The sequence below is a fragment of the Phanerochaete carnosa genome, assembly GCF_000300595.1.
Source record: "Phanerochaete carnosa HHB-10118-sp unplaced genomic scaffold PHACAscaffold_1, whole genome shotgun sequence".
In the NCBI taxonomy this organism is placed as follows: Eukaryota; Fungi; Basidiomycota; class Agaricomycetes; order Polyporales; family Phanerochaetaceae; genus Phanerochaete; species Phanerochaete carnosa.
The window spans coordinates 434510-461612 of record NW_006767628.1 but is presented as its reverse complement, the minus strand read 5'-3'; the positions used below and the strand labels follow the sequence as shown (position 1 = coordinate 461612).

At 52.6% G+C, this 27103-nt stretch overlaps 6 protein-coding genes across 6 annotated transcripts; 2 read left to right on the top strand and 4 right to left on the bottom strand.

Moving 5' to 3' along the window:
- Positions 1–2200: 2200 nt before the first annotated feature.
- Positions 2201–2567, bottom strand: PHACADRAFT_203515 (uncharacterized protein; the record flags this gene model as incomplete). The annotated part of the gene is made up of 2 exons (XM_007389684.1): positions 2201–2392; positions 2454–2567. The coding sequence occupies 2 exons, from the start codon at positions 2565–2567 to the stop codon at positions 2243–2245; spliced, it is 264 nt and encodes an 87-aa protein (XP_007389746.1). The 3' UTR covers positions 2201–2242.
- Positions 2568–5864: 3297 nt separating this feature from the next.
- PHACADRAFT_179643 (uncharacterized protein) lies at positions 5865–6775 on the bottom strand (the record flags this gene model as incomplete). The annotated part of the gene is made up of 2 exons (XM_007389683.1): positions 5865–6533; positions 6662–6775. The coding sequence occupies 2 exons, from the start codon at positions 6773–6775 to the stop codon at positions 5865–5867; spliced, it is 783 nt and encodes a 260-aa protein (XP_007389745.1).
- Positions 6776–9590: 2815 nt separating this feature from the next.
- Positions 9591–12794, bottom strand: PHACADRAFT_189405 (uncharacterized protein; the record flags this gene model as incomplete). Its single annotated transcript, XM_007389682.1, has 4 exons — positions 9591–9654; positions 9708–9751; positions 12437–12518; positions 12571–12794. 4 exons carry the CDS (start codon positions 12792–12794, stop codon positions 9591–9593), a joined length of 414 nt encoding a protein of 137 aa, XP_007389744.1.
- Positions 12795–18649: 5855 nt separating this feature from the next.
- On the top strand, positions 18650–18987 carry PHACADRAFT_246143 (uncharacterized protein). Its single transcript, XM_007389681.1, has one exon. The coding sequence runs from the start codon at positions 18707–18709 to the stop codon at positions 18887–18889; it is 183 nt and encodes a 60-aa protein (XP_007389743.1). The 5' UTR covers positions 18650–18706; the 3' UTR covers positions 18890–18987.
- A 2590-nt stretch (positions 18988–21577) lies between these two features.
- PHACADRAFT_203513 (uncharacterized protein) lies at positions 21578–22398 on the bottom strand. The gene is made up of 3 exons (XM_007389680.1): positions 22057–22398; positions 21887–21970; positions 21578–21834 (listed from the first exon to the last, which is right to left on the bottom strand). The coding sequence occupies exons 1-3, from the start codon at positions 22236–22238 to the stop codon at positions 21750–21752; spliced, it is 351 nt and encodes a 116-aa protein (XP_007389742.1). The 5' UTR covers positions 22239–22398; the 3' UTR covers positions 21578–21749.
- Positions 22399–25427: 3029 nt separating this feature from the next.
- Positions 25428–25976, top strand: PHACADRAFT_189403 (uncharacterized protein; the record flags this gene model as incomplete). Its single annotated transcript, XM_007389679.1, has 4 exons — positions 25428–25475; positions 25529–25561; positions 25620–25859; positions 25926–25976. The coding sequence occupies 4 exons, from the start codon at positions 25428–25430 to the stop codon at positions 25974–25976; spliced, it is 372 nt and encodes a 123-aa protein (XP_007389741.1).
- Positions 25977–27103: the final 1127 nt, after the last annotated feature.

Here is a 27103-nt window from a genome sequence, read left to right as displayed (position 1 = left end):
GCGGTAGACGCTGCATCGGGCTAGGTTGCGAAGGTTGAAGGAAGAGCGGCAATGCGAGAGGTATGTCTTGCAGCAGCTTAAGCAGCTTGCGTAGCAGTTTTCTGCAACTTTCTGTTAGGGCAACACGTAGACGGAGCGGATATAGCACGCGGAGCTCACCTAATGAACGCTCATTCGATATCTGCGCCGCGGCGGCCAGACTTGTGATACACGCAGCTTGCAGTTGAAGCTGGAAGACAGATGGCCAAGTATCGAGTGACTGGCTGTTGATAAATTGAAAAAATTTGGAAACATAGTACGTCAGCAAGCATGTTCAGCCAAGCTGAGGCAAGGAACAAGGACGCACTCACTGAATGCCCAGCTCAACAAATCTTCTCAATCAAGAACAATAGCGGGCCTCCACACCAAACCACGAGGACCATGGAACCTGGCCAGGGATCAAGGAGCATGCGAGAAGGTAGATTTCAGAGTGTGGGAGGGAGACCAAGGACCTGATGGACGCAGAGGAAGGAGGTCGGCGCAAGACGCGCTACCGCCAAGACAACGTCTGTCCACCTGAACTTCCATGCCAGCGTTGAGTAAAGCAACAGCGGGCGACAGAACCTGCTTGAAAGATGTCCACTTCAAGCCGCCCCGATGAAGCATGGAGCAAAACTCGCACCTAATCCGCAGCCTTGGAAGGTATATATAATGGCCATTCCGCGCGGGATAGCGGACAAACCGGTGTAGTGCTCTTCACACGCACGTTCTGTGGATCTCATAGTCGAGGCTACGTCGGCTGCCGTTAGTTCCTTCCGGCGTGTGGTCAACGGGTTCGCGTGTTGCGTCAAGCCGTCTCGCAGTTCTTCCGCCTCACATTGACCTTCATCGTCATCTTCTTCAACTCGCTCCGACTGGCTATGGTCTACAAGCTCGCAAATATTCCTGATAAAACCGAAGGGCGCCCCGAAATACACACAGGCGCAAGGAGAATGCTGCCGGTCAGGGTTATTTTCGCTAGCCTCAGAAGCGTATCGTTGGCCTGCCTGAAAACTGCGGCATCGACGATCAGAATGTAGTACTCATTGTAATTTGTTAGCAGCCTAGAGGACGCTGTCAGCACCGTGACAATCAGCCTCGGCGTCGAGAGGGAGAGACACACTAGCTCACGAATAAATGTGCACGTCCCCTCAACGCTCACAGACGTATGGCGTCCTCCTCTCCAGATGCTCCAACATCCTCCCCTCGTCCAAAAATACACTCGGCGCATCCACAGCTCAGATCTGCCTACTCCGACATCCTCCTCCTGATGCCGCCCATCTCGCTCGTCAAGTACTGCCTGATCGACAGCACGCTCGGGCCCCAGGTGCGGCGCATGTGCGACGCGGACATCCCGCTCTAAGGTGCGTCGCGCACGGTTGTCGGGACTTGGGGGCCGATAGAGTCGCCAGTGATGTGGAATGTCATTAACTTGCATCATGCGGTGGGGGGCCTCACGGCCGACCCGGCGTTGTTCTCAGCGGTGCTCGATGTAGATGAGATGCGAACCATGGCTGTAGAGACGAATCAGCCGCACACTTCGCGCGAACATGGAAGGACACCTACACGCCCCGGTCGATATGATCGGCCATATCCCTCGTCCACATCTTTTGGATCATTCCGCCACCGTCGTCGGTGCCGGCGTCTCCTGCTCGCAACGACCTCTCTCAAGCCGTAGATGTTCGTCCCGAGCGGAAGAGCGGACGTGAGTTGAGAATATTGGTCCTAGAACACTAGCGGGGAATCGTTGAGGGCGATGGAATTGTCTGTCAGGATCATACGGTACCAGTGGGCGGGATGGGCGTGGGAGAAAGAGAAGAGATCCGGGTGTCGAACAGGGACTGTGCATTAGTAAGCTGGCGCTACCGTTCTAACTGAGCGTTACGTGGCGCAAACTGAGGAAAACACGTGTAAAGTCGATGACTTGGCCTGGTTTGTATCACTATAGCCTTCTCTGCAGGTGTATCGATTTCGGAAGCCGAAGTAAGCCCCGAATAATGTGGTACTCATCTCATAGTGGCATAGTAAGTTATCACAGTGTACAAACATATATTGCTCCCCCGAGGCGCATTCCCGGGTGTCGACACAGTCTACTCGCAGTCCTAAGTCCTCAGCGACCCCTAAGCATCACCGAAATCTGCGACATACATGTGGTGAGCCAGCACATTGGAGTCTACGGGCCCCGTCCAAGGGGCTCAGCCGGCGACCCTTTCACCGTGCCTACCTAGTCGGCTGCCTCCGCGTGCACCGACAGCGTCTCCCCACCGTTGGCGACAATGCTACGAGCGAGGTCTGCAAGCTTGGTATAGCTTGGCGGGAGCTGCTGAACGGCGAAGTAGGGATTGTCCGGCGCGCATTCGCGGATGCGAAGCACCTGCAGCCGAAGACAAAGCCCGCGAGCGCCATGGGACGTCAGCTTTTACTGGATGGAAGACCTCGCAGCACAGGGTGAGCTCCTCGACAGACCGTAGGAACGATAACAACTGTTCCCAGTCCACGGCATCCCACAGCGATGCCGAGTTCAAAATCACGATGAGCGCGGCTGCCATATCCGCCAGTGGCAGACGACGCAGCAAGCCGACTATAAACGGCTTATGGTCCGTATCGAGAGAGAGAGCTGGAAGAATGTAGAGCTGCGGAAGGATGACTCTAGAGCGGATAGCGGGAGCCGTTCGCGCCAGAGATTGACAATGACACCGAAGTTGGGGTCTCCTCTGCTGGTGTCCATGCACAGAGACCGAAGGGATGGGTCGTCGAGATCGCTCCAGGCGTCGATTTTGGCAGACAGCAGCCCGAGCAGACAGCAGCCCTCGCCGTGCCGGATGTGTCAGCTGGATAGTCGCTTGAAGCCGAGACATGGCGGTGGAAGGCGGATGTGTGATGCGGTAGAGAAAGGGGAAGCCTGCGAGGGCGCTCGCTGAGCAGTCGTAGTCGAGGGAGGTCGACCGTGCCTCGCAGCTCTGGTAGGTAAGTATCGCGAACCTGGCGCCAGTCCGCTTCTCTGCTGATTGTATTCGATAGCACGAGCTCTTCAGGATGCCGCATCAATTGCAGGATAGCAAGGAGCTCATCATAATAGCCATATAAAACTTTCCCACTAGTGTGCACTACCAGGCGGGCGGGAAGTGCATGCACATGTACACGTCGCGATTCTCACTACAGCATGCAGAAATATAGGGGCGTTCCGAAAGTTCGCTTTGGAGGCGCTTCGGACTCGCTTTCACAGGGTGGTAAGCGCAGTTTTTTTCTCGAGAAAACTCAGGAAAAAGCAGCTAAACAAAGCCCCGTTATTCCTCGATTCTACGCCGATGCAAACTGAGGAGAAACTGGTGCAAAACCAGCCAAAATGGTTTAAAACATAGTAAAACTGGCGGAAAACTGAGTTTTGCCTTCGGTTTTTTTCAAGTGAAAACCGGAGAAAGTTGGGGCCTTGTTCAATCAGTTTTTGGCAAATTTTACGCCGGAAAAAAGCGCGCTTACCGCCCAGTGTTTGATGACGAATCGGAGGATGAAACTGAAACTTCGAAGCGGCGCAGTTCCGGGTTCCTGGAGCAACGACTCGGGCTGAATCGTGCTGAAGCGCGTTCGAGGTCCATCGGAGGGACCACCCATGTTTGAAGAATTGTTAGAGGTTACAGGTGTTGCAAATGTTGATGCGCATATCGTAATGTTGTCTCACATCTCTAACATACCTTAACTTCACTACACTTCACTACAGCAGGACCCCTCGAGTAACACATGGTTGTATAGACACAAGAATAATATATTTTATTTGCGCCCTCGCTTGCATTCTTCGCTCTTACTTGCAGACCGTAGACGGACGCGGACAGCGGTGCGGTCTGAATAGCCACGAGGACGATTTCCAATTGAGGCACACTTTGTATTACTATACCGCACTAAAGGCTACTGATGTTGACCAGAAAAGTGATTCAAAAGATTTTTAGACCTTGGGCATCAGCCAAATAGGGCTACTAACATGCCCCAAAAATCCGTATACAGGCGGCCCTTAGGCCTTGTAGAGCGGCCGCTGGCGCAGTACGGGTTATTCCTCTGGTATTCCCCGGATCCAAGCCCGGTTTTAGATGTGGATCGCCTCAGGCATGGGGGGCCCCGAGACCCCATTTTGGATGCGGATTGTCCTCAGGCCCCTTCGCCTAATTTCAGAGGTCCTGTCTACACGCGCTTCAGTCGCGTTTCACTTCGTTCGAAGCGACTCTCGATGCGGCCGTGAATCGGTTTTGCGCGCACATGTGCACTCTGCATGTCTCTATTGGATAAAACCGTGATTTCTGTCAAATGAATCTCAGACAAAAATCAAGTTTCAAAGATCACGAAACCCCGAATCACAAAATTCGCCAGATCTTGACCTCCACAATCTCATCCGTGCAGCTGTTAGTGATGTGCGGGCCGGGCCTCAAAGCCCGCGAGCCCGCCAAGCCCGACCCAAACATCCTGACCCGAGCTAAGCCTGGCAGCGGGCTCAAGCCTGAGGCCGGGCTCGGAGCGTAGTCAAGCCCGAGCCCGGCCCGAAAGCCCAGGCTTGGGTGCACCAAATGTGTTGCCGTTCCCTGGGCTCAAAACATGGTAAGAACGACTTTATATACACATACGAGACAAAATGTTGACTTACCGGACTGGGCGGTCCCTGCTAGTGTGACTAGGCGCAATTGTGCACCACCGCCTGGCATTCGCCGTGGGCGCCCCTTCGCGAACCTTGTCATAACATGGCTTGTGCCGCAGTCGCATGCCCTCTGGAGGCTGCAGTACGGTGGTTACATGCAATAGCAGCCTATCACATACAAATATGCTCACTTTGGTAGCATATAAATACTTGTCCTAAGCTTTGCAAGCCCGGGCTTAAGCCCACGGCTTGGGCCGGGCTCAGGCTCGGGTCGGGCTCAGGGCTCGGGTCGGGCTCAGGGCTCGGCTTGGCGTCGCCACAATCCCAAGCCCGGACTTTGAGCCCAAGCCGGGCCCGCACATCACTAGTAGCTGTGTACGCGGAAAGTGACGGGAAGGGCGGGCGTCTGGGTGGTCGAGTGTACATGTACTTAAGTGGCTGCGCTCAGCCTGAGGTGCTGCCTGCATCCACCACTTTCTCCCCCTTGAGATTTGCGACAATTTGCTTCTGCGAAACACCTTCTCTTCGATAGACCGATGAAGCTCGTTGCCATACTCTCTACCTACGTGGCTCTCGTAGTCGTCGCGCTGAGCAGCATGACAGCTGCTGTTTCTGTCTCAGCTGTACGTCGCACCCCACGCTTTTGCATGCACTCGCTGTTCTCTGACAGATTCCTTCACTTGTAGGGGCCTCAACAGCCTGATAACGAAGTCAGCTCTCTTGCCCTACTTGGTTTCTCCTGTGATCTGATGTTTGCGAATAACTAACTCCAGGGGCCGGTGCCAGACGGCAGCTCTTATGGGATTACGCCGCCGTCTTGGGCTTGATGCGGGTGTCCTGAGGTGTGTTGGGCTTGGCAGATTGTCTTGAGAACTGCCTTGGGCTGGAGGATAGGCTGGTACAGCATGAGCAGACAATTGGATGTTATATATTGATTGGCCTGAAGTGGACTGTTGTATCCCTGCGTACAGTACGCGAAACGACGTGCTTGGAGTCTCGCCGACGCGTTTGCGAGGCGTGGGCACCCTTAAGCGCCATTGCTGCACCAACCCTCTTACCGGCCCAAAGCTAAGCAGTAAATGACCCGCTGCACCACAATCGGGGTGGTCATCCGGTGAATTGGCAGGCAAGCCATTACAATCCAACAGTCTCCGGATTCGAAGTGCAAGATAGCGTCTCTTGTTGTGTGGATGAGCCCAAGGCTCGAGATGCACAAGGGCGATGGCTATACAGGCATGTTAGCGCACACGACACGAGCACGTTTCGACTGATCAGATAGCGACACGACGTACGCATCATCCTTCGAGAAGACCCTGGCCTCGTCCTGACCGGTGTTGTATCCCCATTGAGACCCACGGGAAGACATAAGATCGTACTTTTCGAGTACGTCTTTACTGTCCACGATGCTAGGTACGAAGTACCGGGCATATCTATAGGTATTCCGGTTCGTGCTTACAGGTAGTGCGAACGGCTGACCAATCGAATGGATGAGACGCGCCCTGGCCGTTAGTGTGGAACGCCACGGCTCCAAGCGCCCCAAGCGGCGTATCTGGTCTTCGCTAAGCAGACCATCGCGCAGCAGAACACTGTGGAAGGCAGCCGAGTAGGGAGTGTTGAAGAGCAGCGTCACAATCCACGGCATGCCCTGGACGAGGAGGTGATGTTCGCCAGCAAAGCTCGAGGGGTCGCTGTCTTTTGTAATGCGGAACCGAATCTCACCGGCGAGATCGTGTGCCCAGGGCGGAGGGGCGCGGTAGTAAAAGAAGCTGTGCGTTCCGGGCGGAAATGGCGTGTAGACCTGCAAGTAGTTCCTTCTGTAGCAGTAGTAACTGCGCTTCCACTGAGTACTCTGCGAGCTCGGGTCAACGCTCTCTTGCATGCGCAGCGTGGGGTACTACTCCAAGCCCGGGAATTCTTGAAAACAGCCGCTAGAGAGCCTGTACGGGTCAACCGTTGTGACGATTCGAGCCTCGAGAAGGGCGCGGTTAGTCGGGAAGTTATGTGCAATGCAACGGCACTTACTGGCGCCTTCGATGTCCGCACGCTTTGAGCCAGCCCGTGGACGTTAACGGTCGCGATACGGCGCGTAAACGAATGCGTGGTCCAGATTTGAACCGTAGGATGAGTGTACAACATCGTGACCACACCAATTCGAGTTAGCCAATGCGACAAAGAGATGTCCTTTACGCGTTCCAGTTTTACCTAACCTCGAGTAGCTGTATTGACTTATGATTCGTCTGAGACGCTGACGCCTGAGGGAAGTTCGTCGTTGCGTGAGATTATGTCAAACAATAATGTCGGAGAAAAGGTAGACTCCTCGGCACCAACTTGATGGCTCCTGCTCCGATGGAATTTTTCGGCCGTTGGCGGAGAGACAGTTGATTTCAATGAGGGCGATACTGAATTGCATCCTAGACACAAACTAGTGCATACTTTCGTTTTGACCATGGCTAGCATGGTGTAGCACCATCTGACCCCTAGCTAGCTTTTTTAATCACGCGACTATAGTATGCCTATTCTCGAGCTCGGAATGATCTTCACGGAATCACAGTGAAGCCGTGCGAAAAGTGCACAAGGACCGACACAAGAACGACATGAAATAGGAGGGTCTACACATTTCGCCACATCTCCATATCTGACGTGTCTCGTCCCATAGCAGTACAACATCACAGTGGACGGACAGATATCACTCCCCCGAGGCGCAAGGGCAGGTGTCAGTGCGGGTCGACCCTACTAATGCCCGCTGCGTGCCAGCATCCGGAAATTCCGATGTCCCATTGGGTCGGCGCTGTTCCTGTGCTCGGACTTGCGTCAGAGCGCGTCGGTGTGCAATTCTCGAGCGTGCAGGTGGTGCGCGCCGTATCTGAGTTTGCCGCAGCCAATCCCTGCCCTTCTGTTAGTCTGACATATGCATCATACAGATTACATGCGGGCAGCATAATTTACGATATGTATATGTACGAGGGGGAGAACCATTACGGCGAGCCCCATCGACGGCGGCCCACAGGTGCTCATCGTTGGCGCAGACCACCCTACATACCGATCTTCCTACGGCTAAGCTGGCCCCGAGCCTGATTGTGGCAGGACCCCTGATAATTTCCACATAGGCTGGCCCATCATCCGGACAAATTTGGGCGCTTGAGTACCTGAGGCTGCTCGGCATCCGGACATGGGCCTCTCACGTGATGCGAAAGGCTGGTCCGGGCATCCGGACAAAAGATGTCGAGGTCAGCGAGGCTGGTTGGCATCCGGACAAGAGTGGCGGTGGCCAAGGCGGCGGCCGAGGTGTAGTCTGGTCCGAATCAATGCCATATATCTCTTAGCTTTTGACTCATTTGTATTACCGCTTCCATCCTGCAAGCCTGTGCAGTGCCTGCATTTATAATGGATATTATCGACGCTGAGCCATCCAACCTGGTCTTTGAACCATCTGAGTGGACCGAAATTGAAAAAAAACTCTACAGCTGCTACCTCTGCCACAGTTTTTTTCACGTGCATACACCGAAGCCTTCTCTGTCCCCAGTTTCGTCGCCGCAGGCCTCCCCCCACCGTGCCAGACCCTATGCCCCTCAAAGGCTGAGCTCAGCCAACTGGGACTGCAGCAAATGCGGCTGTTGCTGGAGCAGGCACGGCAGAAAGGCTGTTACAGAATGTTCTCTTGCTTCTGACGAGGTGAATGTGCCGCGCATCAATTACTTCGGCACCACACGCGTAAGTCCTATGAGACCGTTACGAACCAACGACTAAAGGTTTGTTTATGCTCGGAAATATGGCATCGCCATCACGAAATTTATGTCTCACCCGTATGATCCCTTAACTACCCACTGATTATGTTACTACATCTCCAGTCTGGGCATTGTACACGAAATCTGGGGGCAAGAATGCAAGGCACGGCTCCGTTGAGGACTCTACGACAATTGGCGCTGTCTCGCACGTTGTTGTCTGGATCTACATTCCGGGTCATAAGAATATCTTTCGTGAAGCAGTGATGCCTGTCTTCAACACATGCCGGCGGTGGGATCTCCTTTGACCCATCAAATTCCTCACTCTTGAGGCAGTACACCTCAACAGAAAGGCTTGAGGGCCCGGGCAACCATTATTGATGCGAAGGATCTCAAACTTTATATAGAGCTGCGAGATGCAAAACGTCAGCTTGCCGAGGCCATGCGGCTTGCTTGTAAGCGAAAACGACCCGAGGAGGAGACAAGCAAGGCTTAATTTACTTATTCATTTACATTCTATTATAAATATGCTCTCTTGAGTAGAATCCACAACGCTGCGTGTGATACCGCCCCTCCTTGAATATTTATAGCGATTCTCTGGATTTTGGAAAACAAAAAGGTAGGCTAGTCCTGGGATCCGTACAAATTTTGGGCTCACGCGAGGCTGGGGCGCGGATCCGGACAATTTCGACCCAAGATCATCCGGACATGGCTGGCGCGGATTTAGGCTAGCCTACATAGGGAATTATCAGGAGTCCTCGCTGAGGCTACTGTGGCGTCGCGCCTAGCGACGAGAGTAAGCTCCGTACGGGTGCCGCCATCGCCGACGAAATGTGCATGTTATGCCGCCCGCGAGTCTCGATGAACAAGCCTCTTTATCTGTGCATGTCAGGTTCGAGGATGCGGGTGCCGAAGTGCAAGCTGCTTGGCGAGGCCATCAGCGCGGCGGCCTTGCAAGCCGTCAGGGTGTAGCTGCTGACATGTCCGTACGAGGGAGTAGGTGAGAATCGTGGACCACCTGGAGTGGCAGAACTCAACGAGCGGCAAGAGTAAAATATCTAGTCAGGACACGCACAAAAAGTAGCACACTAGCATCCTTGCATCCTTCAATCGTTCATCAAAGACACACTCGACTGCCTGCCCTGCGCGATGCTCATTGCTTCGACGACCCGGAAGACGGCCGTATGATCCCGGGCGCGGTATACGCCCGCAACGGTCTCTGATGTCGTCTAGAGGATATTCACGCGGTCATCGTCGTCGAACGAGCCGTCAGGGCTACATTCTGGTACCAATCTGGAGTCACCGCATCAGTTAGCGAACGACGGGCAAGCTGGAAGAGGGCATACCCGCCGAACGTTCGCATACGCGGGTTTGAGTCGACGAGGGTGATCTACGAGCGGTCAAATCAGCGACGCATGCAGATGAGTACTGGAACGGGGAGACAGATGTCCAGGTATCGTGTGAAGTATGGTTGGTTTTGGACTAGCAGCATAGTAGAGTGGGCCAGCCGACACAAGGGACAACGGCGTGCTCACCAGCTCCTCAATCACGATGATAACAAGTTTATACAAATAATCATGACCATTAAGCCACTTGCATCAAGATCGAAGTGTATGCGAGAGCGCAGCTTCCAGAGTGTCAGAGGGCACAAAACGAGTAGGTGGGCGCAGAGCAGACGCGTAGACGCGCTATGATCAAAGTCGTTATGAGACACCGATTAGATAAGGGCATGAGATCAAAGCGCTTATCTGCGTCTTTTTGGTCTTCCCCAGCCTTTCGATGCAAACGTGTTCTCCGACCTCTGGCACGCTTCGATGCTTTGCGCTCTGCCATGTACATGCCATATAGCCCCACAGACGATACGCGCGACGTCATCGATAGTCCTACTTTTACTGCGTCGAGGATGGAAGGTCGACGACCTCTCCTCTCCTTGGCTGAACATCGGCCACAATGCATGCTCGCATGCGTTTATATTACCCTGAATATGGTGCCCAAACTCTTCATCACTCGGAAGTTGCAATTCTCACCTGCAGCCCGCGTTGTTCCGTACAGGATGGTCCTCGCTCCCATACCATACGATGTACTTCGCCCTGTCGTCTCAGAAGCAGTCATCAACTCCAGTGAAGATGCTACATCTTTCCGATAATAGATGTACCCTTTCCGGAGCCGAGTCCTACACTTCAATCGCAAGTCAAATTGCAACCGGAGAAGCTGGCCAAGAGTTGGTGGATTACCGTGAAAGCAGCGGCAGGAGTGCGGTGTATCGAACTGAACGAGGTACGCAGGGGATGCGCTTTTATAGAGAAACGGCTGTATAGACAGCTCATCTCCAATCATGCAGGCAGCACAATAATTCGCTGTTCCCAGCCAAGTCTTACCATTTATCACGTCCGGCGTTCCAGCACGAGTAATCAACGGCTCACCACCCCGAATAGGTTCCTCGTCTCGCCTTTCCATTCCGTATCACGGTCACCGCGACACATAGTCTCACCTGTAGACGAGCTGTCCATACATGGTTTATGCCAGGCACGATGCAAGCAAGAAAACACGACTTGTAGCTCTCGGGTTTGCATTGCATACACGATTTACGTTGCATCCGCGGCTCGTTATTTGCGCGGTAGGCTTTCCAATTGGCATGCGTGAGTGTACGTCTTCTCACCCATATCTATCGCATTGACTCTGACAAGCGTGAACATGCCAGACATTTGCCGGTACCCGCAGGCGAGCGGACATTTCGCGAAATGTTCTGCATTCGTGATGCGCGTCGCCGCTGGTGCCAGAGCGTATCTGACTCCCTATACTCCCTCTGTGAGTCCCGATTCTCTCAACGATCGCGTCCATCTTCAATCTACATCTCGGTCTGTTCCAGCATCGTCTCATGCGTCTCGAGCACACGCCCCTCAAGTCGAAGGCCGCCGAGACAGATGTTGTACATTGGGCGTTGTAGCGCGCGGTGACTTGTCCGGCTGACGAGCTCACCAAGTTAGAAACTGTACGCCAGCCAGCGCATTCTGCCCGCTCTTCGGTATGCTAACGGGACAAATGTTGCTCCTAAGTCGTTCGCCTATGCTCTGCCCCCAACCGCACCATGATCTCTGAAGTCGCCAACGCAGGCAATGCCGACATGATTGGGACGCGGAGCTAACACAAGACACTCCGGGATGCTTATTGTGTTTGGGGAGGATTTACATGCTGCTCGAGTTGTGGAAGCGAGACATAACGTCGGACGGTGAGTGTGCTGTGGCCTGGACGTAGGTGACAAAGTGTATATTATCGGTCGCAAGCGGTTTGTAATGAAGGGTATGGAGTCGGTGGTAGTGTTCGATATGATCTGGAAGATGTATGACCTTAGATTAGCGATACCACTGTGTATCTCTTTGCTTGCATGCCGTTTTACCCAGGGCCAAGCGAAGGAGCCGGCTCCGGCTGTCGCTTCTCACTGTCTACCGTTTGAGTCAGATCCGGCTTCTGCCTCGACGTCTTTGCCGGACGCGAGTCGGTGAGGGTGCTGGAGACCTGAGAAGAGTGCTATGCAGAGCGCATGATTCTGAGAAGCAGCAGACGTCATCAGTACTGCGACGACTAGCGTCGGCGTCGAGAGGGAAAAACAAACCAGCTCACGAATAAATATGCATGTCTCTTCAGCGTTCACAGACGCACGGCGTCTTCCTCTTCCAGTGCCCCACCATCTTCTCCTCGTCCAGAGATACACTCATCGCCTCCGCAGCTCCGCTGACATCAATATCCTCTTTCTGACGCTGCCATCCTCGTCCGTCTCGCTCGTCGAGTACCGCCTGATCGGCGGAACGCTGCGCCTTCACTTCTTGTTCGGCTCGAGCTCGCAAGAGGCCATCGAGTAGTACGGCGCGCTCATAGACCTACCAACGTGGCATCCGGTGTGGAGCTTCGGCTTCCACTTGTGCCACTAGGGCTACTTCAGCCTGACCGAGACGCGCGAGCAGATGCGGCGCATCTGCGATGCAGACGTCCTGCTCGAAGGCGCATCACGGTTTTTACGGCGCGTGTTGGGGCGTGGGGGCTAATAGGGTCGCCAGTAATGTGGAATAACAATAACTTGCATCATGCGGTGAGAGACTTCACGGTAGACCCAACGTCGCTCCCAGCGGTGCTCGTTGTAGATGTGATACGAGCCATGGCTGTAGAGATAAATTAGCCGTACAATTATTGCCAACAAGGAAGGACACCCACACGGTCTGGTCGATGGGATCAACAATGTCCCGCGCCCATGTCGTCTGGATCATCCCGACGCCGCCGTCAGCGCTGGCGTCTCTACGGAAACCGCTGCTCGCGGCGACCTCTTCAAGGCCGTAGGTGTTCGTCCCGAGTGGGAGAGCAGACGTGAGTCGAAGGCACTGGTCATCAAACACTAGCGGGAAGCCATCGAGGGCGGTGGAGTTGTCCGTCGAGATCATGGGCGGGGTGGGCTTGGGGGAAAGAGAAGAGATTAGGATGTCGAACAGTGGCTATGCATCAGGCTTACAGCGGCGTGTGATCCAGGATGCCAACGGGGAAGGCTCATAGCTGATGACGGGATGAGAGCCGCTTTTGTGAATGGAAGTCGACTTTCCTGGAAGGTCGATTACCAAAAGTGAGACAGCAAATTGAGAATTGGCAGTGCCGAAGATGTTCACATGTGACCTGCCACGGGTAATTACATGCTATTGCAGGAAATAAATCAATGTTCTCACCTCGCACCAGTATCAGAATCATTGGCAACTTCCAGGGCCAGGTTTACAATATCCTGTCCGAACGCGCTATAAGCAGCGCCGGCCAGGTTGAGGTGAGCGGCCGGCCCAGTGTCTATCTGGTGCAGCGCGCTCAGAGCATAGCCTGCAACATGTCACATTCCACTGTCACATTCTATGATAAGCAACTCACCGGGGTAACTCGAGACGTTGAGCGAAAGGGTGCGCTCAGAGTGCGAACTGATGGGGAAGCACATCACGTTGGACCTTGGGCGGCTCTCGGCCCAGCACGAGAACAGCCAGTAGAAACACGGCAGGTACTGCGTACAGCATTTTCAGTGCGAGCTCGAGGGCTCAGAATGAAGTAGATCGAAGGACGAGTCTAAAGGAGAAACGAAGGGCGGCCGAATCTTATAAAGCGCCAGCCTGGTCTAGCTACGACGTCAGCATCGAGTGCATACGTGCTGCTATAACGGGTGCGAATGTCTAACACGGCCACACTGGACCTGATGGCAAAGCAAACCATGACCCATCTCACCTCGGCCAGCCCCCGTGACCCTAGTAGGGCGCCAAGGCCGAAGCGTCCGTGCCGGGATAAAATTTCATCAGGTTGTGCAACAGAACTAGAGTGTTGAGATTGCTGAGGAGGCATCTGCTGTCTGTGAACATGAGAGTCGTGGTCCAAGTCGATCGGGCTCTCCAGGAGGCACGTGATCCGTCACTTTGTGGCGCGGTTATCTCCGAGAAACCGTTTTCGCCATATCCGCGCAGCTTGGTGACTCACTAGCCGCCAGTAGCGGGAGCTCAGCCTCTCGGACGCCCCAAAACATTTTCCTCCTTCGAGCGTAGGTATCTTTGTTTTCTAGGTCAAACATAGCTTACTGATTGTACCGTGGACGGATCAGATGTCCGGAGCGCGGCCATCCTCAGGTTGCGAGCCGGCCCTCTGTCGGCCAGTCACTCCCAGACGACCTCGATGTGGAAATACATCGAGGGCATTGAACTGATATGTACACATGCGACAGTGTCACGAATGCTTCTTGCATAGCCGCACGCTGCCGCTTTTTCGCAGGATCATTCTCTGCTTTTGTTTGTTCCTCTGAAACATTTCAATCTTCGAGCTGAGCTGCTGAAATGATGCTTACCCGGTGAGTTCCCGCATGCGATATATTGCTCATGCAATGTTATAAGCTGCAGGCTCATTGGGATTAGGCCGCAAAAAGGTTCTTGCTGCGATAGTATCAGATATGTGCTGGCAATGTCATTGCAACTAGTCCTAGTCCTTCTCAAGTTAGTAGGTATAGAACTCTACGAAAATGCGTATTCTGATGCTTTTTACGATTTGTCCCATGTGCGTAGTGCTTGTGTGCTTGAGACGGCTCAGGTAACCGTTACTAGGTACGCTGCCTTTATGCGATGCGTTGTACATTGATGGGGCTTCGAGGCATCGCCGAGCAGTGTCGGCGCGTTGGCAACACAATGAACCTGCAAACTCGCATTTACTGAAGCCTAATGGCGACTACCATCTTTTGATGCGCTCACACGTGGGCGATATTGACGGCATCACGCAACTGACCGCAATGACTCCGAAGCTTTGCGGTGCGTCCTTGTCGTCGTTCCGAAATAAGTATCTGGCTCCCCGAGATTCTTGACAGTGCAAATATAGGGTGCTAATAGCTCTATATTTAGCATTTTCATTGCATCTTGCTCCATAGCTTCGGTCCGCGATGGTTTGGGTTTCAGAACTCTCATGTTAAGTCCCGACTGGCGGTCGGGCTCAACTGAGGCTTGATACCAAGATCGCAGTCACAACCATTATTAACATCATGTTACAGACTGGCACTTCTACTAGGTGTCCCTTCACCTTACTTGTGCATGTGCGCACAGAACAACGGTGATGCAGTGTTCGTGGCGACGCGCAACTTGTGCTCTCGGCGGCAGCTTAATCACGAGTACTGCGCCGGTGCTGCGCTCGTGGCTGCGGGGCGCTGCTGGACTGCGCCCCCTGGCATAAAGAGTAAGCTCCGGAGATTGAATGGGTGTATGGACCATCTAAGTGCAACCGGCTGCGTCGAGCATCGCCGGGCGAGTCTATCATGTGGCGCACAACGACAGTTAGACTCTGCCTTGTTACGGGCGCGCCATAAACCGACGAATCGCGGTGAGGTGCGTTTTTCGGGGCACGTAAGTCATCTTGTCGGTAGTTGATACTATTACTGGAGCTATGAGGTTGGATGGTAATGAGAAATCGGTGGAACGGAGTCGCAACAATTCCGTACGGCAGTTCGAAACTAAATTCGCTTGCACTTCTTCCCAATCATGTCTGCGATCGCCTACTAGACTTCAAGAGAAGTATTACGGCAAGAAGCTAGGTAGTGGCGCCGGCCAAGGCTTTGTGCTAACTGTGGGGGTGGGTCCAAGACGGGAACGCATTCCAGCTACCCTATTTTTGGAGCTTGTGAAGCTCATATGCTCTACTCACGCTTATTTACTCATCAAGGTATCTATGATATCCGCGTTCTAATCGGATGTATCATCTAACACATGGCCCTTCTTCGGTGTCCTACTGTCTTGGTGCGTGGCAACAGACTACGGTCAACTGAGCTAATACCGAGACCCGACCTATGAGCCGTACTAGGTCACGGACATGCTGTGGTATATATTCCTCACAGACTGGTTCATTGCTCTGCATCGAACTACCCGCACCGTCTCACTACGGCCAACATGGGTCAGTCATACAGCAATCCACTAGAGCAAGACCTTCAACGAGTGTACGGCTTCTCTCTCTTCTCCCTTCATAATTCACACCCTGACACTGACACCTTTCACATGTATTTAGTCAGATACAGAATTATGTGACATTCTCGCTTGCCTGTGCGTCATTGTGTTGCTGAGCTTCAGGAATACCGGTCAAGCTCACTGCTCTTCTACCAGGCCTCCAAATGTACGAATATATCGTAACATTTGACCAAGAAATCGCTCTGGTGTGGAGGAGAAAGCTTACAGCGACATCGCTGCTGCTGCTAAGCACTCGGTGGATCATGCTTTTGAGTGTGGTTTTCACCACGCTTTTACCAACGGCACCAGCGTGTAAGACTACTTATACTGCCCAACTGGAAATATGATTATACTGACCAGTTTAACCCCACCGTGTTATTTCTCCAGGTGTATCTCCCTCTTTCACACGTCAACTTCTAATAAACCATCACACTCATCATAAGCTGCAAATCGTTCGTCATAGTCAACGACCTGATATATGCGGCAGGTTTCATTTTGCCATCATGTGAGCCCACCTGCCATGCACCGACGGTTCTATAACCTATCTTGTCAGCAGTATTCTCCGCTCTCCGCATATATGCACTCTGGCACGGGTCTAAGATGAAATATCTCTTCTTTGTCATTGTTTTCATGCTCGGACAAATTAATGTTGTAATAAACATTGTGTGTTATACTTCCCTCATCATACAGCTGTAAATTGACCATACTGAATTTCATGTAGTTTGCCTGGACACATAGCATAGCTGTGTATCAAAACACACTCTTGACAGGTCCAACTTGCTTCAGCGTATTCACCTATTCTGCAAGGCTCAACACACCGTGAGTTGTGGGACTTAACAGCGCTCTGTTGTGTGCTGACAACGATAACTTTTCTCAGGCGTACGTCTTTCATATTTCAGGATATACTCGTACATTCAAGTGATACATATTCACGCAGTGCTTGCCCTCACAAGAGCCAGTGCAATGGCCGCCGATATTCTTGTTCTGGTGTTGACATGGGTGAAATCACTCAGGCAGTTCCAAGAGATGCGACGGCTCAGGCTCGGCTCGTCTATTTCTGCTGTACTGCTCCGGGATGGTATGTACCCAATGTTAATCTTACCCGCTTTCCTACAGTGTGACTCATGGGCAGCTAACACAGGCACACTTTATTTTGTGTAAGTTGAATGAACTGTAACAGCTCAATGATCCCCTCTAACACATAATCCTCAAGTGCCCTTCTAGTTCTCAATATCCTGCAGCTCCTGACATTTTCAAACAACACCACTAGTTTTGTGAGTAGATATATGCATCCTTACTCCAGAGTTGGAAGAGTCTCATTATGTGGCTACAGGACACCTTTACGTATATCCTCCTTCAGTCAATGGTAAAATATTTACATATCCAGGGGAGAGCCATGCACACTGACCATACACTGTTATATGCAGCCTCTCGTGTTGACGCAGCGCTTTATTCTCAACCTCCGCCAACTCAATCACACCTCAGCAGGCAGTAACTCAGATGCCCAGCACTTCTCCCGCTTCTCTGTCAATTTTAGAATGCCCTCTGATTTTCTCGGGAACATCGGAGAGCCCTTGGAGCATGGGCAGTCGGAGGTGATGCTAGAAGGTGAAGACGGAGCAGAGGGAAAATTGCAGGACAGACCGCATAAGAATTTATCGCAGCAGGTAGGTGCATCATGATCATCGTCCATGCGCTGGATTAATACAAGGGGAATTGATAATGCTCAGCAGACATCCCAGCTCGCCGCTGGATTGACGGAAGCGCCAGTGAACAGTGCATAAGGCGCGGCAATTACAATGAAATGCAGTGCATCGGATCTTCGTGAAAGCTCGATGAATAGGTGCGCTTTCAGTGTTGGTTAATTCTAAGTACAGGTCTACATATAAATTTCACAGCTACAGAACGATCGAGCTATATCGAGTGCAGGCTGTGAATCGTTGGCTTCTTGACTGTGGCACTCCTTTTTTTTGCTGTATATTTATGATGCCTCGGCCCTTATCGTACCCTCATTCTGGTCCCGCTGGCGTTATCTACATCATACGTTAAATTGAATTAGCTGGTCACCTGTAAAGGGTCCATACAAGATGTGGCATGTCATACCATCGAATCTCTTGGTATCAAGTGTGGTCGGCTGTAAGGTCAACGACCTGCGAGTAGTCTGGCGCTGTCATCTCGGCGGGCGGATGTGGTATTCCAAGTCGCGGTTTGTGATCTACCACTTTGCGGTGCGGGAACTCTGAGGACAGCTTTCTTCTCATATTAACACTTTGCCGCGCCGTACAGTGGCCACGCTATCATCTTGACATTTCATATCTAAGACGCGCACGACTTAATCACGCAACACGAGATTTACCTTCTTCCAGGAATACAGCGTAAAAAAGCGGAGGTGCGTTACTGTACAAGTGGTAAGCGGCTGGCCAACGCAGACCGCAACTTCCGCATGACCTCGCTCGCGGGGACCATGGTTACAATTCCATCGACGGTGGCCTACAAATGCTCGTCGTCGGCGCCGGCCACCATTCATACATGCCGATCTTCCTACGGCCAGGCTGGACACAAGCCTGATTGTGGCGCGCCTAGAGCACCTCGGTACCAGCCATCTCGTCGTGCAGAAGCACGCGTATGCGGGTGACAGCTGGAGAACTCGCTACGATGTCCTGACGCCTCATGCTTTTATTTGTACGTCTTTCTGTTCGAGAGTGTCGAGTGATACTGAGCCCGCCGAATGCAACAGCTAGCGATCTACTGCATTTTCTGTAAGCCATTGCACCGCAGCTTTTGAACGCACGCCGACTCACCACCACATATCCCCCAAATTCTGGCCAGTCCTCCCATCGTCCGAAGAATTACGCCACCAAATGTGCAGGCCACCCACCGTTCACCTCGTTGGCCTGTCCCGCAGACCGGCTCAAGCTCGACCTGAGGCCCTCGATTTCAACGTCTGCTCTCTTTGGGTGCCGTCCACGCAGGCATGCAAGGCGCGGAAAAACAAATGGGACGTCGCTGTCCGGCGCGCGTACGGTGCAGAGCGGACGCTGTGATGCGCCTATTCTCCACAACAGCGACGCACACGACTGCGGGCTCTACTACCTGTCCGTCACGCACGGCGAAGATACTGCACCTGTGCGCCCGTACCCGTCCATGTCCTGCCGACCGCAAATTATGATCGGTGGCGATGCGCCTGTAGATAGCGGCACGTGCCGCAGGATCGTCGATGGCAAGATAAAAGTCAAGTCCGAGGTCGTGTGGCGTCGCGCCTAGCGACGAGGGTAAGCTTCATGCGGGCGCCGTCGTCGTCGCCAAAGTATACGTGCTGTGCCATCCGCGGCTCTTGATAAACAAGCCTCTTTTTGTGCGCGTTAGGTTTGATGATCTGTGGGCCAATCCGCAGGCTGCTCTGCGAGGCTATCAGCGCGGCAGCTTTACGAGGTGTCAGGCTGTAGATTCTGATATCTCTGCGCGGCGAAGTGGATGAGGATTGTGGAGAAGGGGACCACCTGAATTCGCAGAACTCAATGAGTGGCAAGAGATAAACATCTAGTCGGGATACGCACAAAAAGTGGCACGCCAGCATCCTCTGAGTAACCTTGCATCCCCAATCGCTCATCAAATACACACCCGACTACCTGCCCTGCGTGATGCTCATGCTTCGACGACCCAGAAGACGGCCGGGTGATCTCGCGCGCGGTATGCGCCCGCGACGGTCTCTGATGTCGTCTACACGGTGTTCGCGCGATATTCGTTTGCGAACGAGATGCTGGGCCGCATTTGTCTCTGGAGTGACTGCGTTAGTCAGGGAACGACGGCCGAACTGGGAGAGGACGTACCCGCCAAGCGATCGCATGCGCGGGCTTGGGTCAACAAAGATGACCCACAAACGGCTGAATCTGCGACGCGCGCAGCTTAGTGCTGGAACTAGGAGATAGATCTACAAATATTGTGCGACGGATGATTGATTCCGGACTGAAAGCACAGTGGGCTAGCGGGTGTGCTCAGCCAAAGCTGAGACATGGGACAGTGGTGTACTCACTGGCTCCTCAACTTTAGTAGTAACAGATGACTACAACAAACCATGAGCATCGGGGCACTTGCATCAAGACCGAAGCGTATGCGAGAGCGCGGCTTCCAGAGTATCAGAGGGCACAAAACGAGCAGGCGGGCGCGGAGCACGTACCACCATCAAAGTCGTTATCAGCGACTGATTAGATAAGGGCATGGGATGAAGGCGCTTATCTGCGTCTTGCCCGTTTAGCCTTGTCTTCCAGTCGCAGCTTCCTTGTATCTTGGTCTTCCCCAGTCTTTCGACGCAGTTATGTTCTCCGACATCTGATCCGTGTCGATATGTTGCACTCTGCTAGGTACATGCTACAGCCTCACAGCTGATACGCGCGACGTCCTCGACGACCTGCATCCAGGATGGAACTTGAAGGTCGGCTACCTCTCCTCTCCTTGGCTTGAACATCAGCCACAATCAGTAATCGTATACGTGCATGCCATGGTCCTACAGCCGATACGCGTAGCGTTTTTTATAGTCCTACTCGTCCTGCATCCAGGATGGAACGGCGTTCCCGCCTCGGGTTTGTGTTCTGCCAGTGCCACGTCGGACCATCCTGGGCTGCTCCTCTGTCGGGAACGAGCCTCATGTTATTTGATTTTATTTCATCATGTGAGTATTAGGTTCGATGACGCGCACCGGCGCGGCGGTCTTGCTTGTGTGAGTCTTCGAAGCCGAGGGAGGGCTGAAAGGCCCCTGGCGTGAGCTCATATGCGTGCTGCGCGCCCTTCTTTGACTTTTGGTGAGACGTCTATATCAACTCCTCTCCGAAAGCTGGGGCGGTATTTCTGTTGCTTTCAGATCTCTACATATCAACGTGAAGAAGGAGGGGCTCTGTGGGCCGCGCTATGCAGCGATTGCTGTTCCGCGCGCCCCGCATCCGACGCGCTGCATGGTGACGAGAGCACTGAGATCAATACCGGATAGGTGCAGCTGTTCATGCCAAGACTTTGTCTGTGTACTGTTCTTTCGGGCGCCGCTGGCGTGGACATAGAAGTGCTACGACAGCACGAAAGGCCCGCGACGGACGAGAGCAGGCTGATATCAGACATTTGACGTATAAATCCTGCAGCTTGTACATATAAGTAAAAGGCTCTGTGAAGCCGCACTTCTATGATCGTATTGCGCCGTTCGTGATTGGTAAAATTTGGAGAGGGACATAAAGAACGGTAGCGAAATCGTAGCGGATATCAAACACAAGGATAGAAGCGCATTACGATAAGTGTCCGTCCGCTTGAACTTCAACGCTAGCGTTAACCAGAACGGCAGTTGGTGATTACTGACGGCCATACACTCATGGCGTAACGATATATCGAAACCTGCTTGATGGACATCTACTTCGAGCCTCCCTGACGGGCATGGAGCAAAACACGCACCTAATCTGTAGCTATGGAAGGTGCGACTTGAATGGCCATCCCGCGCAACATAGCGGTCAAACTAGCGTCGTCCTCTTCACTCGCACGTTCGGTGGATCGCATAGTTGGGGCAACGTCGGCTTCTGCTCATTCCTCCCGGCGTGTGGTCGACAGGTCCGCATGGTGAGTCAAGCCCTCGGGCGGGAACGACACCGGGTCTGCCGTAAAATACCTCACTGCATGATACAAATTTATTATCCTTCCACATCACTAGCTCCCCTATCAGTCTTTGCGCCTCACATCAGCGAAAACCGCGACGCACCTTCGAGCGGGATGTCCGCATCGCGCATGCGCCGCCCCTGTTCGCCCGTCTTGTTCAGGCTGGAGTAGACTCAGCGGCACATGTGGAAGCCGAAGCCCTACGCCTGCTGCCACGTCGGCGGGTTGTACTGCTCGATGAACTCCTGCGGGCTCGAGCCGAAGAAGTAGAGGTCAAGGTGCCCTGATCAGGCGGTACTCGATGAGCAAAACGGACGAGAAGGTCTGGATCAGAAGGAGGATGTCAGGACTGGCGGAGCTGTAAGGCTAATTAGCTTAGGATGGTGATGGACGGGAAGGCCGTGGCGCACTTGAAGAGGAAGATACCGCGCGTCTGCGAGTGCCTGATACTGGCGTTGTAGCGGTGTTCGGAGTAGATTGAATATGAACCATAGCTGAGAGAAAAATCAGCCACAAACTTCTTGGAAGCAAGGAAGGACGCCAACATGTTCTGGTCAATGGGATCATAACCCGCGCCTACATCGTATAGATCGTCCCAACGCCGCCAGTGCCGATGTCTCTGCGAAAGCCGCTGCTCGTGCGGACCTCTCCGAGGCCGTACATGCTAATCCCGAGCTGAAGCACAATAGTGAGCTGCAAGTATTGGTCTTCAAACATGGGCGGGAAGCCGTGGAGTGCAGTGCAGTTTTCTGCCGAGATCATGGGCGGGATGGGCGTAGTGGGTAAGAAAAAGATCAGGATGCCGAACAGAGGTTGTGAATATTTGAAGAAATTACGGAAGGTGGGATAGTAAGCTGGTTATTCGCAGTTTCGGATATGTTCACACGCAGCCTGTTACAGGGAAGCATAAGCTTGTCGAAGTAAAAGAATTCTCTCACCTCATATTAAAATCATAGGTGACTTACATGACCAACTTGATAATATTCTTCACGAACACGTTCAAGTTGCAAGCAGGGCCGGCCATGTTGAGTTGAGCGGCTAGCCCGGTAGCTATCTCTTACAGCGCGCCCAGAACATAACCTGCAGCATATGAGATTCTGGTACCGATCCCTAGAATGAGTAATTCACCTGCGTAACTCGATACGTCAAGCGAAAGCGTGGGCGCTCTGAATGCGAAAGGATGGAGAAGTACACAACGTTGAAGCTTGGACGGCTCTCGGCCTAGCATGACCGCGGGAAGCAAAGGCCCGGTAACAGACGGCGTCGTCAGCGTGAGCTTGAGGGATCTGAGCGAATTGGGTCGAAAGGCGAGTCTAAACGCGAAACGAACCGGCCTGACATGGTCGCGCTGGACCTGCCGTCGAAGAGACACAGATCTCGGCCAGCCGTGTGACCTCAGCGGGGCGCCAAGGCCAAAGCATCCGTGCCAGACTAAAGCTTCCTCAGGTGCGTAGAAGAAATATACGGCGCTGAGAACGCTAAGCGGGCGTCGGCCGCCTTTGGAGATGGGAGTTGTCGTCCAAGCCGACCGAGCTCTGAAAGGGGCACGTGATTTATTACTTTGTGGCGCGGCAATATCCGAAGGCAGCTCTCACAGTCCGCGCAGCTTAGTCAGCCTCTTGTGCGCTCAAAGACTTTCCCTGCGAGTACCCTTGGACTCAGGCGACCATCAACAAGCACTTACAGTATCCATTACGGAACTTTTGAAGCGGCGCCGAGCAGTTTCGGTGCGCCAGCAGCACAAAGAACTTGTGAGCTCGCGTTCACTGAAATATCGTCGCAGAGCAGCGCGGTGATGTCATAGGCGGGCAGTCAATACTGTGTATCATCGGGTCAGCGCGGCCGATGCTCATCCGGCGGATCATCAGGATAGCGCCTCGAATACAATAATAGTAGCGCCGCGCAACCGGTGGCTTCAGTACGAGTACTTCACTTGCGCTGCGCTCGTGTCGCGAAGGGCCACTCGATTGTGCTCCCGGTGGGCTTGAACAGCCGGCTACAGATTTTGGGTGGACGTATGGACGGTCTAAATGCCATCGGCTACGTCGAGCATGGCTGGGCGACGTCGTATCGCGCACGACATCGGTCGGACTTGGCCTTATCACGAGTGCGTCGTAGATAGAGGAGTCGCGGAGGCGCGCGTGCTCCCGGGGCCGGAAGTCACCCAATCGGCGACTGATATCATAACTGGAGCGATAAGGTTGAGTGGCAGTGAGAAACCGGTGGGACGGAGGAGGCGAAGGCACAGAGTCGCGATGATTCCGCACAGCAGTTCGACATAGGATTCGCCCGCATGCCTTCCCGTTCGTGGGCGCGGTCACCCGCTGGGCCTTAAGAGAGGTGATGTGGCGTACAGTTGAGTTAAGCTAGCCGGGGCACTGTGCCATCAGCTGGAGCGGATCAGATACCTGCGCAGCTTGGATAGCCCGTCTGCGGTGCTCACGCCTGTCGATCTATCAAGATAGCATGATATTTGCATCCGGAGGATGTATCATCTAACACATCACCCCTCCCGGGTGATCTACTATTGTAACAATTAGCATCAATCAACTAGGCTGGCACGAAGCTCTGATCTTGGTATAGATTGCACTGGGTCGCGGACACGCAGTAGTATATATTCCTCACAGACTGGTTCATTGCTCTGCACCACTAACTTTCTCGCATTGAATACCATGGCCCAGCTATACAGCAACCTAGAGCAAGAATTGCAATCACTGTACGGCCCTACTACCTTCTCTATCGAAATTTTCACTCTGCCACTGACACCTTTCATATTTATTTAGTCAGATGCGGAACTATATAGGATACTCGCTTATGTGTACGTTATGGCGTTTCTGGACTCCAAAAACACTAATCAAGTACAATAATCCTCTACCACTACAGGCCTCCAGATTCACGAACTTATCATAACCATTGATCAAGAAATCTCGGTCGTGTGGAGAAGAAAGTTTACAGCCACCTCGCTAATACTGCTGATCACTCGGTGGACCATGCTTTTGAGTTCGCTTTGCATGATCGTGCCGGCAACACCAGCTGCGTGTGAGACTGTTTATGCCGCTCAACTGGAAAGATATATACTGACCTCCACCGTACCATCCTTTTAGGTGTATTCCTATCTCTCTTTCCATAAGCAATTTCTGATAAATTATCGCACTTATTATAAGGTGCAAGCCGGCAATTGTAGTTAATGATCTCTTATATGCAGCAAGTTTAATTCTGGTATCATGTGAGTACACCTGTCATGCACCGAATGTCCTATGACCTATCTTCTGAGCAGTGTTCTCTGCTCTGCGTGTGTATGCACTCTGGCAAGGGTCGAGGATGAAATACCTCTTCTCTGCTATTGTTCTCACACTTGGAGCAGTTCCCGTTGTGACAAACATCGTACGTCTTATCCCTCTCGTCATGCAGCTATAGATTGGTCACACTGATTTTTTTTTTTTTTAGTTTGGATGGATACGCAGTATATATGTGTATCAGTACACGCCCCTGATAGGTCCAAATTGTACCAGCGCGTTCAATTTTTCTCCAACGCTCATCACAACGTGAGTCACAATGTTTAGAAGCGGTCTGTTGTGTTGTATACTGATAACCTGCTTTAGATGTACGTCTTTCATATTCATGCCGACGGCGTTCATACATTTAAGTGATATACATGCATGCAGTGCTCTGTCTCACAAGAAGCAGTGCAATCGCCGCTGATATTGTTGTATTGGTGCTGACGTGGCTGAAATCGTTCAGACAGTTCCGGGAGATGCGGCGGCTCAGGCTGGGTTCGTCCATTTCTTCTGTACTGCTCCGGGACGGTATGTATGCGACGTCAATTTTATTTTCTTCCATACAATGACTCATGGGATATTGACACAGGCACGCTTTATTTTATGTAAGCTAAAGAATTAAAACGGTTAAACAATTCCTTTTAAAATTTAGCCCACAAGTGCCCTTCTAGCCATGAATATACTGCAGCTGCTAACGTTTAGCAACGGCATCAGTATTTTTGTGAGTAGTTATATGCATCTCTACTCTGGATATGTCTGATTTTGCGGCTTTAGGAGAACTATGCATTCTTTCTTCTCCAGTCAATGGTAAAAAGTTTATATATTATGAAGGACACGCTCACTGACTAAACACTGTCATTTACAGCCCCTCGTGATGGTGCAACGCTTTATCCTGAACCTCCGCCAGCTTAACCACGCCACAGGAAGCAGTAACTCAGATGTGAAGCACTTCTCCCGCTTCTCTTTGCATTTCAGAATCCCCTCTGATTGTCTCGGCAACATCGGAGAGCCCCTGGAGCACGGGCAGCCGAAAATGATGCTAGAAGGTGGAGACCTTTCAGCAGAGAGTCTACAGGACCAACCGGACGAGGACCTCTTGCAGCAGGTAGGTAGATCGCGATTATCGCTCATGCGCTGGGGCAATCCAAGAGGAATTGATAATACTCAACAGACATCCCAGCTCGCCGCTGAATTGGCGGGAGCATCAGTGCACGGCGCGTAAGGCGCAACTAACACTGCGCAGATTCTTCGACTACTGAGCGATTAAACTATGACCAATGCCGGTTATGGGCGCCTTGAATGTGGCACTGAGGTGGTCACTCATTTTTTGCTGTGGCCTTTTTCATATCTTTATTCTTATTTTGCTTGGGTTGTCTACATTTTGGCATAAATTATACTAGCTACTATTCACTTACCGGGGGCTCAAGGGTCCGGACACGGCGTTGTACGTCGTACTGTTAAATCTCGTGATAACAAGTACTGTAATTTTATGACCGTAGCGGATGTCACACGTCACACCGGTTTTCAGCCGACACCGCCAATAATTCTTTCTCGATTTATGGCGATTTTGGCGGCTTGTCGGAAAAACTCCTTTTGGGCACTTTCATCCGCTACGGTCGTAAAAGTACAGTATGGCAGCTTATCGAACATGCCAGTTTGGTGCGACTGGCATGCGCAAGGCGATGCGTCAGACACCCAACTCAGAGTTTCACCATCGGAGCTCGGCAATACAGAATTGCTCGCATGACTCCGTCCACTTCGAGCCTTCGACCGGCACCTGTGACCTCGGCAGGCGGCAAATATTCGCGCGAAACCAGGACCACACGACGCAGTGGGGCAGAAATTAAAATGTGAGGCGTTTATGTTGGCAACCAGCGAGTAGTCTGGCGCTGTTTTCGCAGACGGACGTAGTCCGGACACGTGATCCGCGATTATGTGGCGCGGCAATATCCGAGGACAGCTTCGCTTTCCGAGTCATGTCAAGGCTTTGCTGCGCCATACAGAGGTCACGACACGATCTTAGCGCTTCCTATCTAAGCCCTGCACGAATTATATGACATAACGCGTTCCCGCACTCCCGCTTTTGACAAGCGTCACGGTGATATCTAGAGCCAATGCCAATGCTTTTGAGCTCGCCTCTTGTGTCCGTTATGTCACGATTACCTTATCGCCATTAGTTTCACGTTCCCCCGAGCTCTGCACTTCACCATCCTCAACTTGAACGACAACATCACTGCATTTCGCTCTATGCCTGTTCCCCACCTCCAGACTCTGAAGCTCATAGAATGCCAGAGAACTCGGATTTTCACACGATTCTACGATTGATGCAACATCTAGAAGAGCCCATGC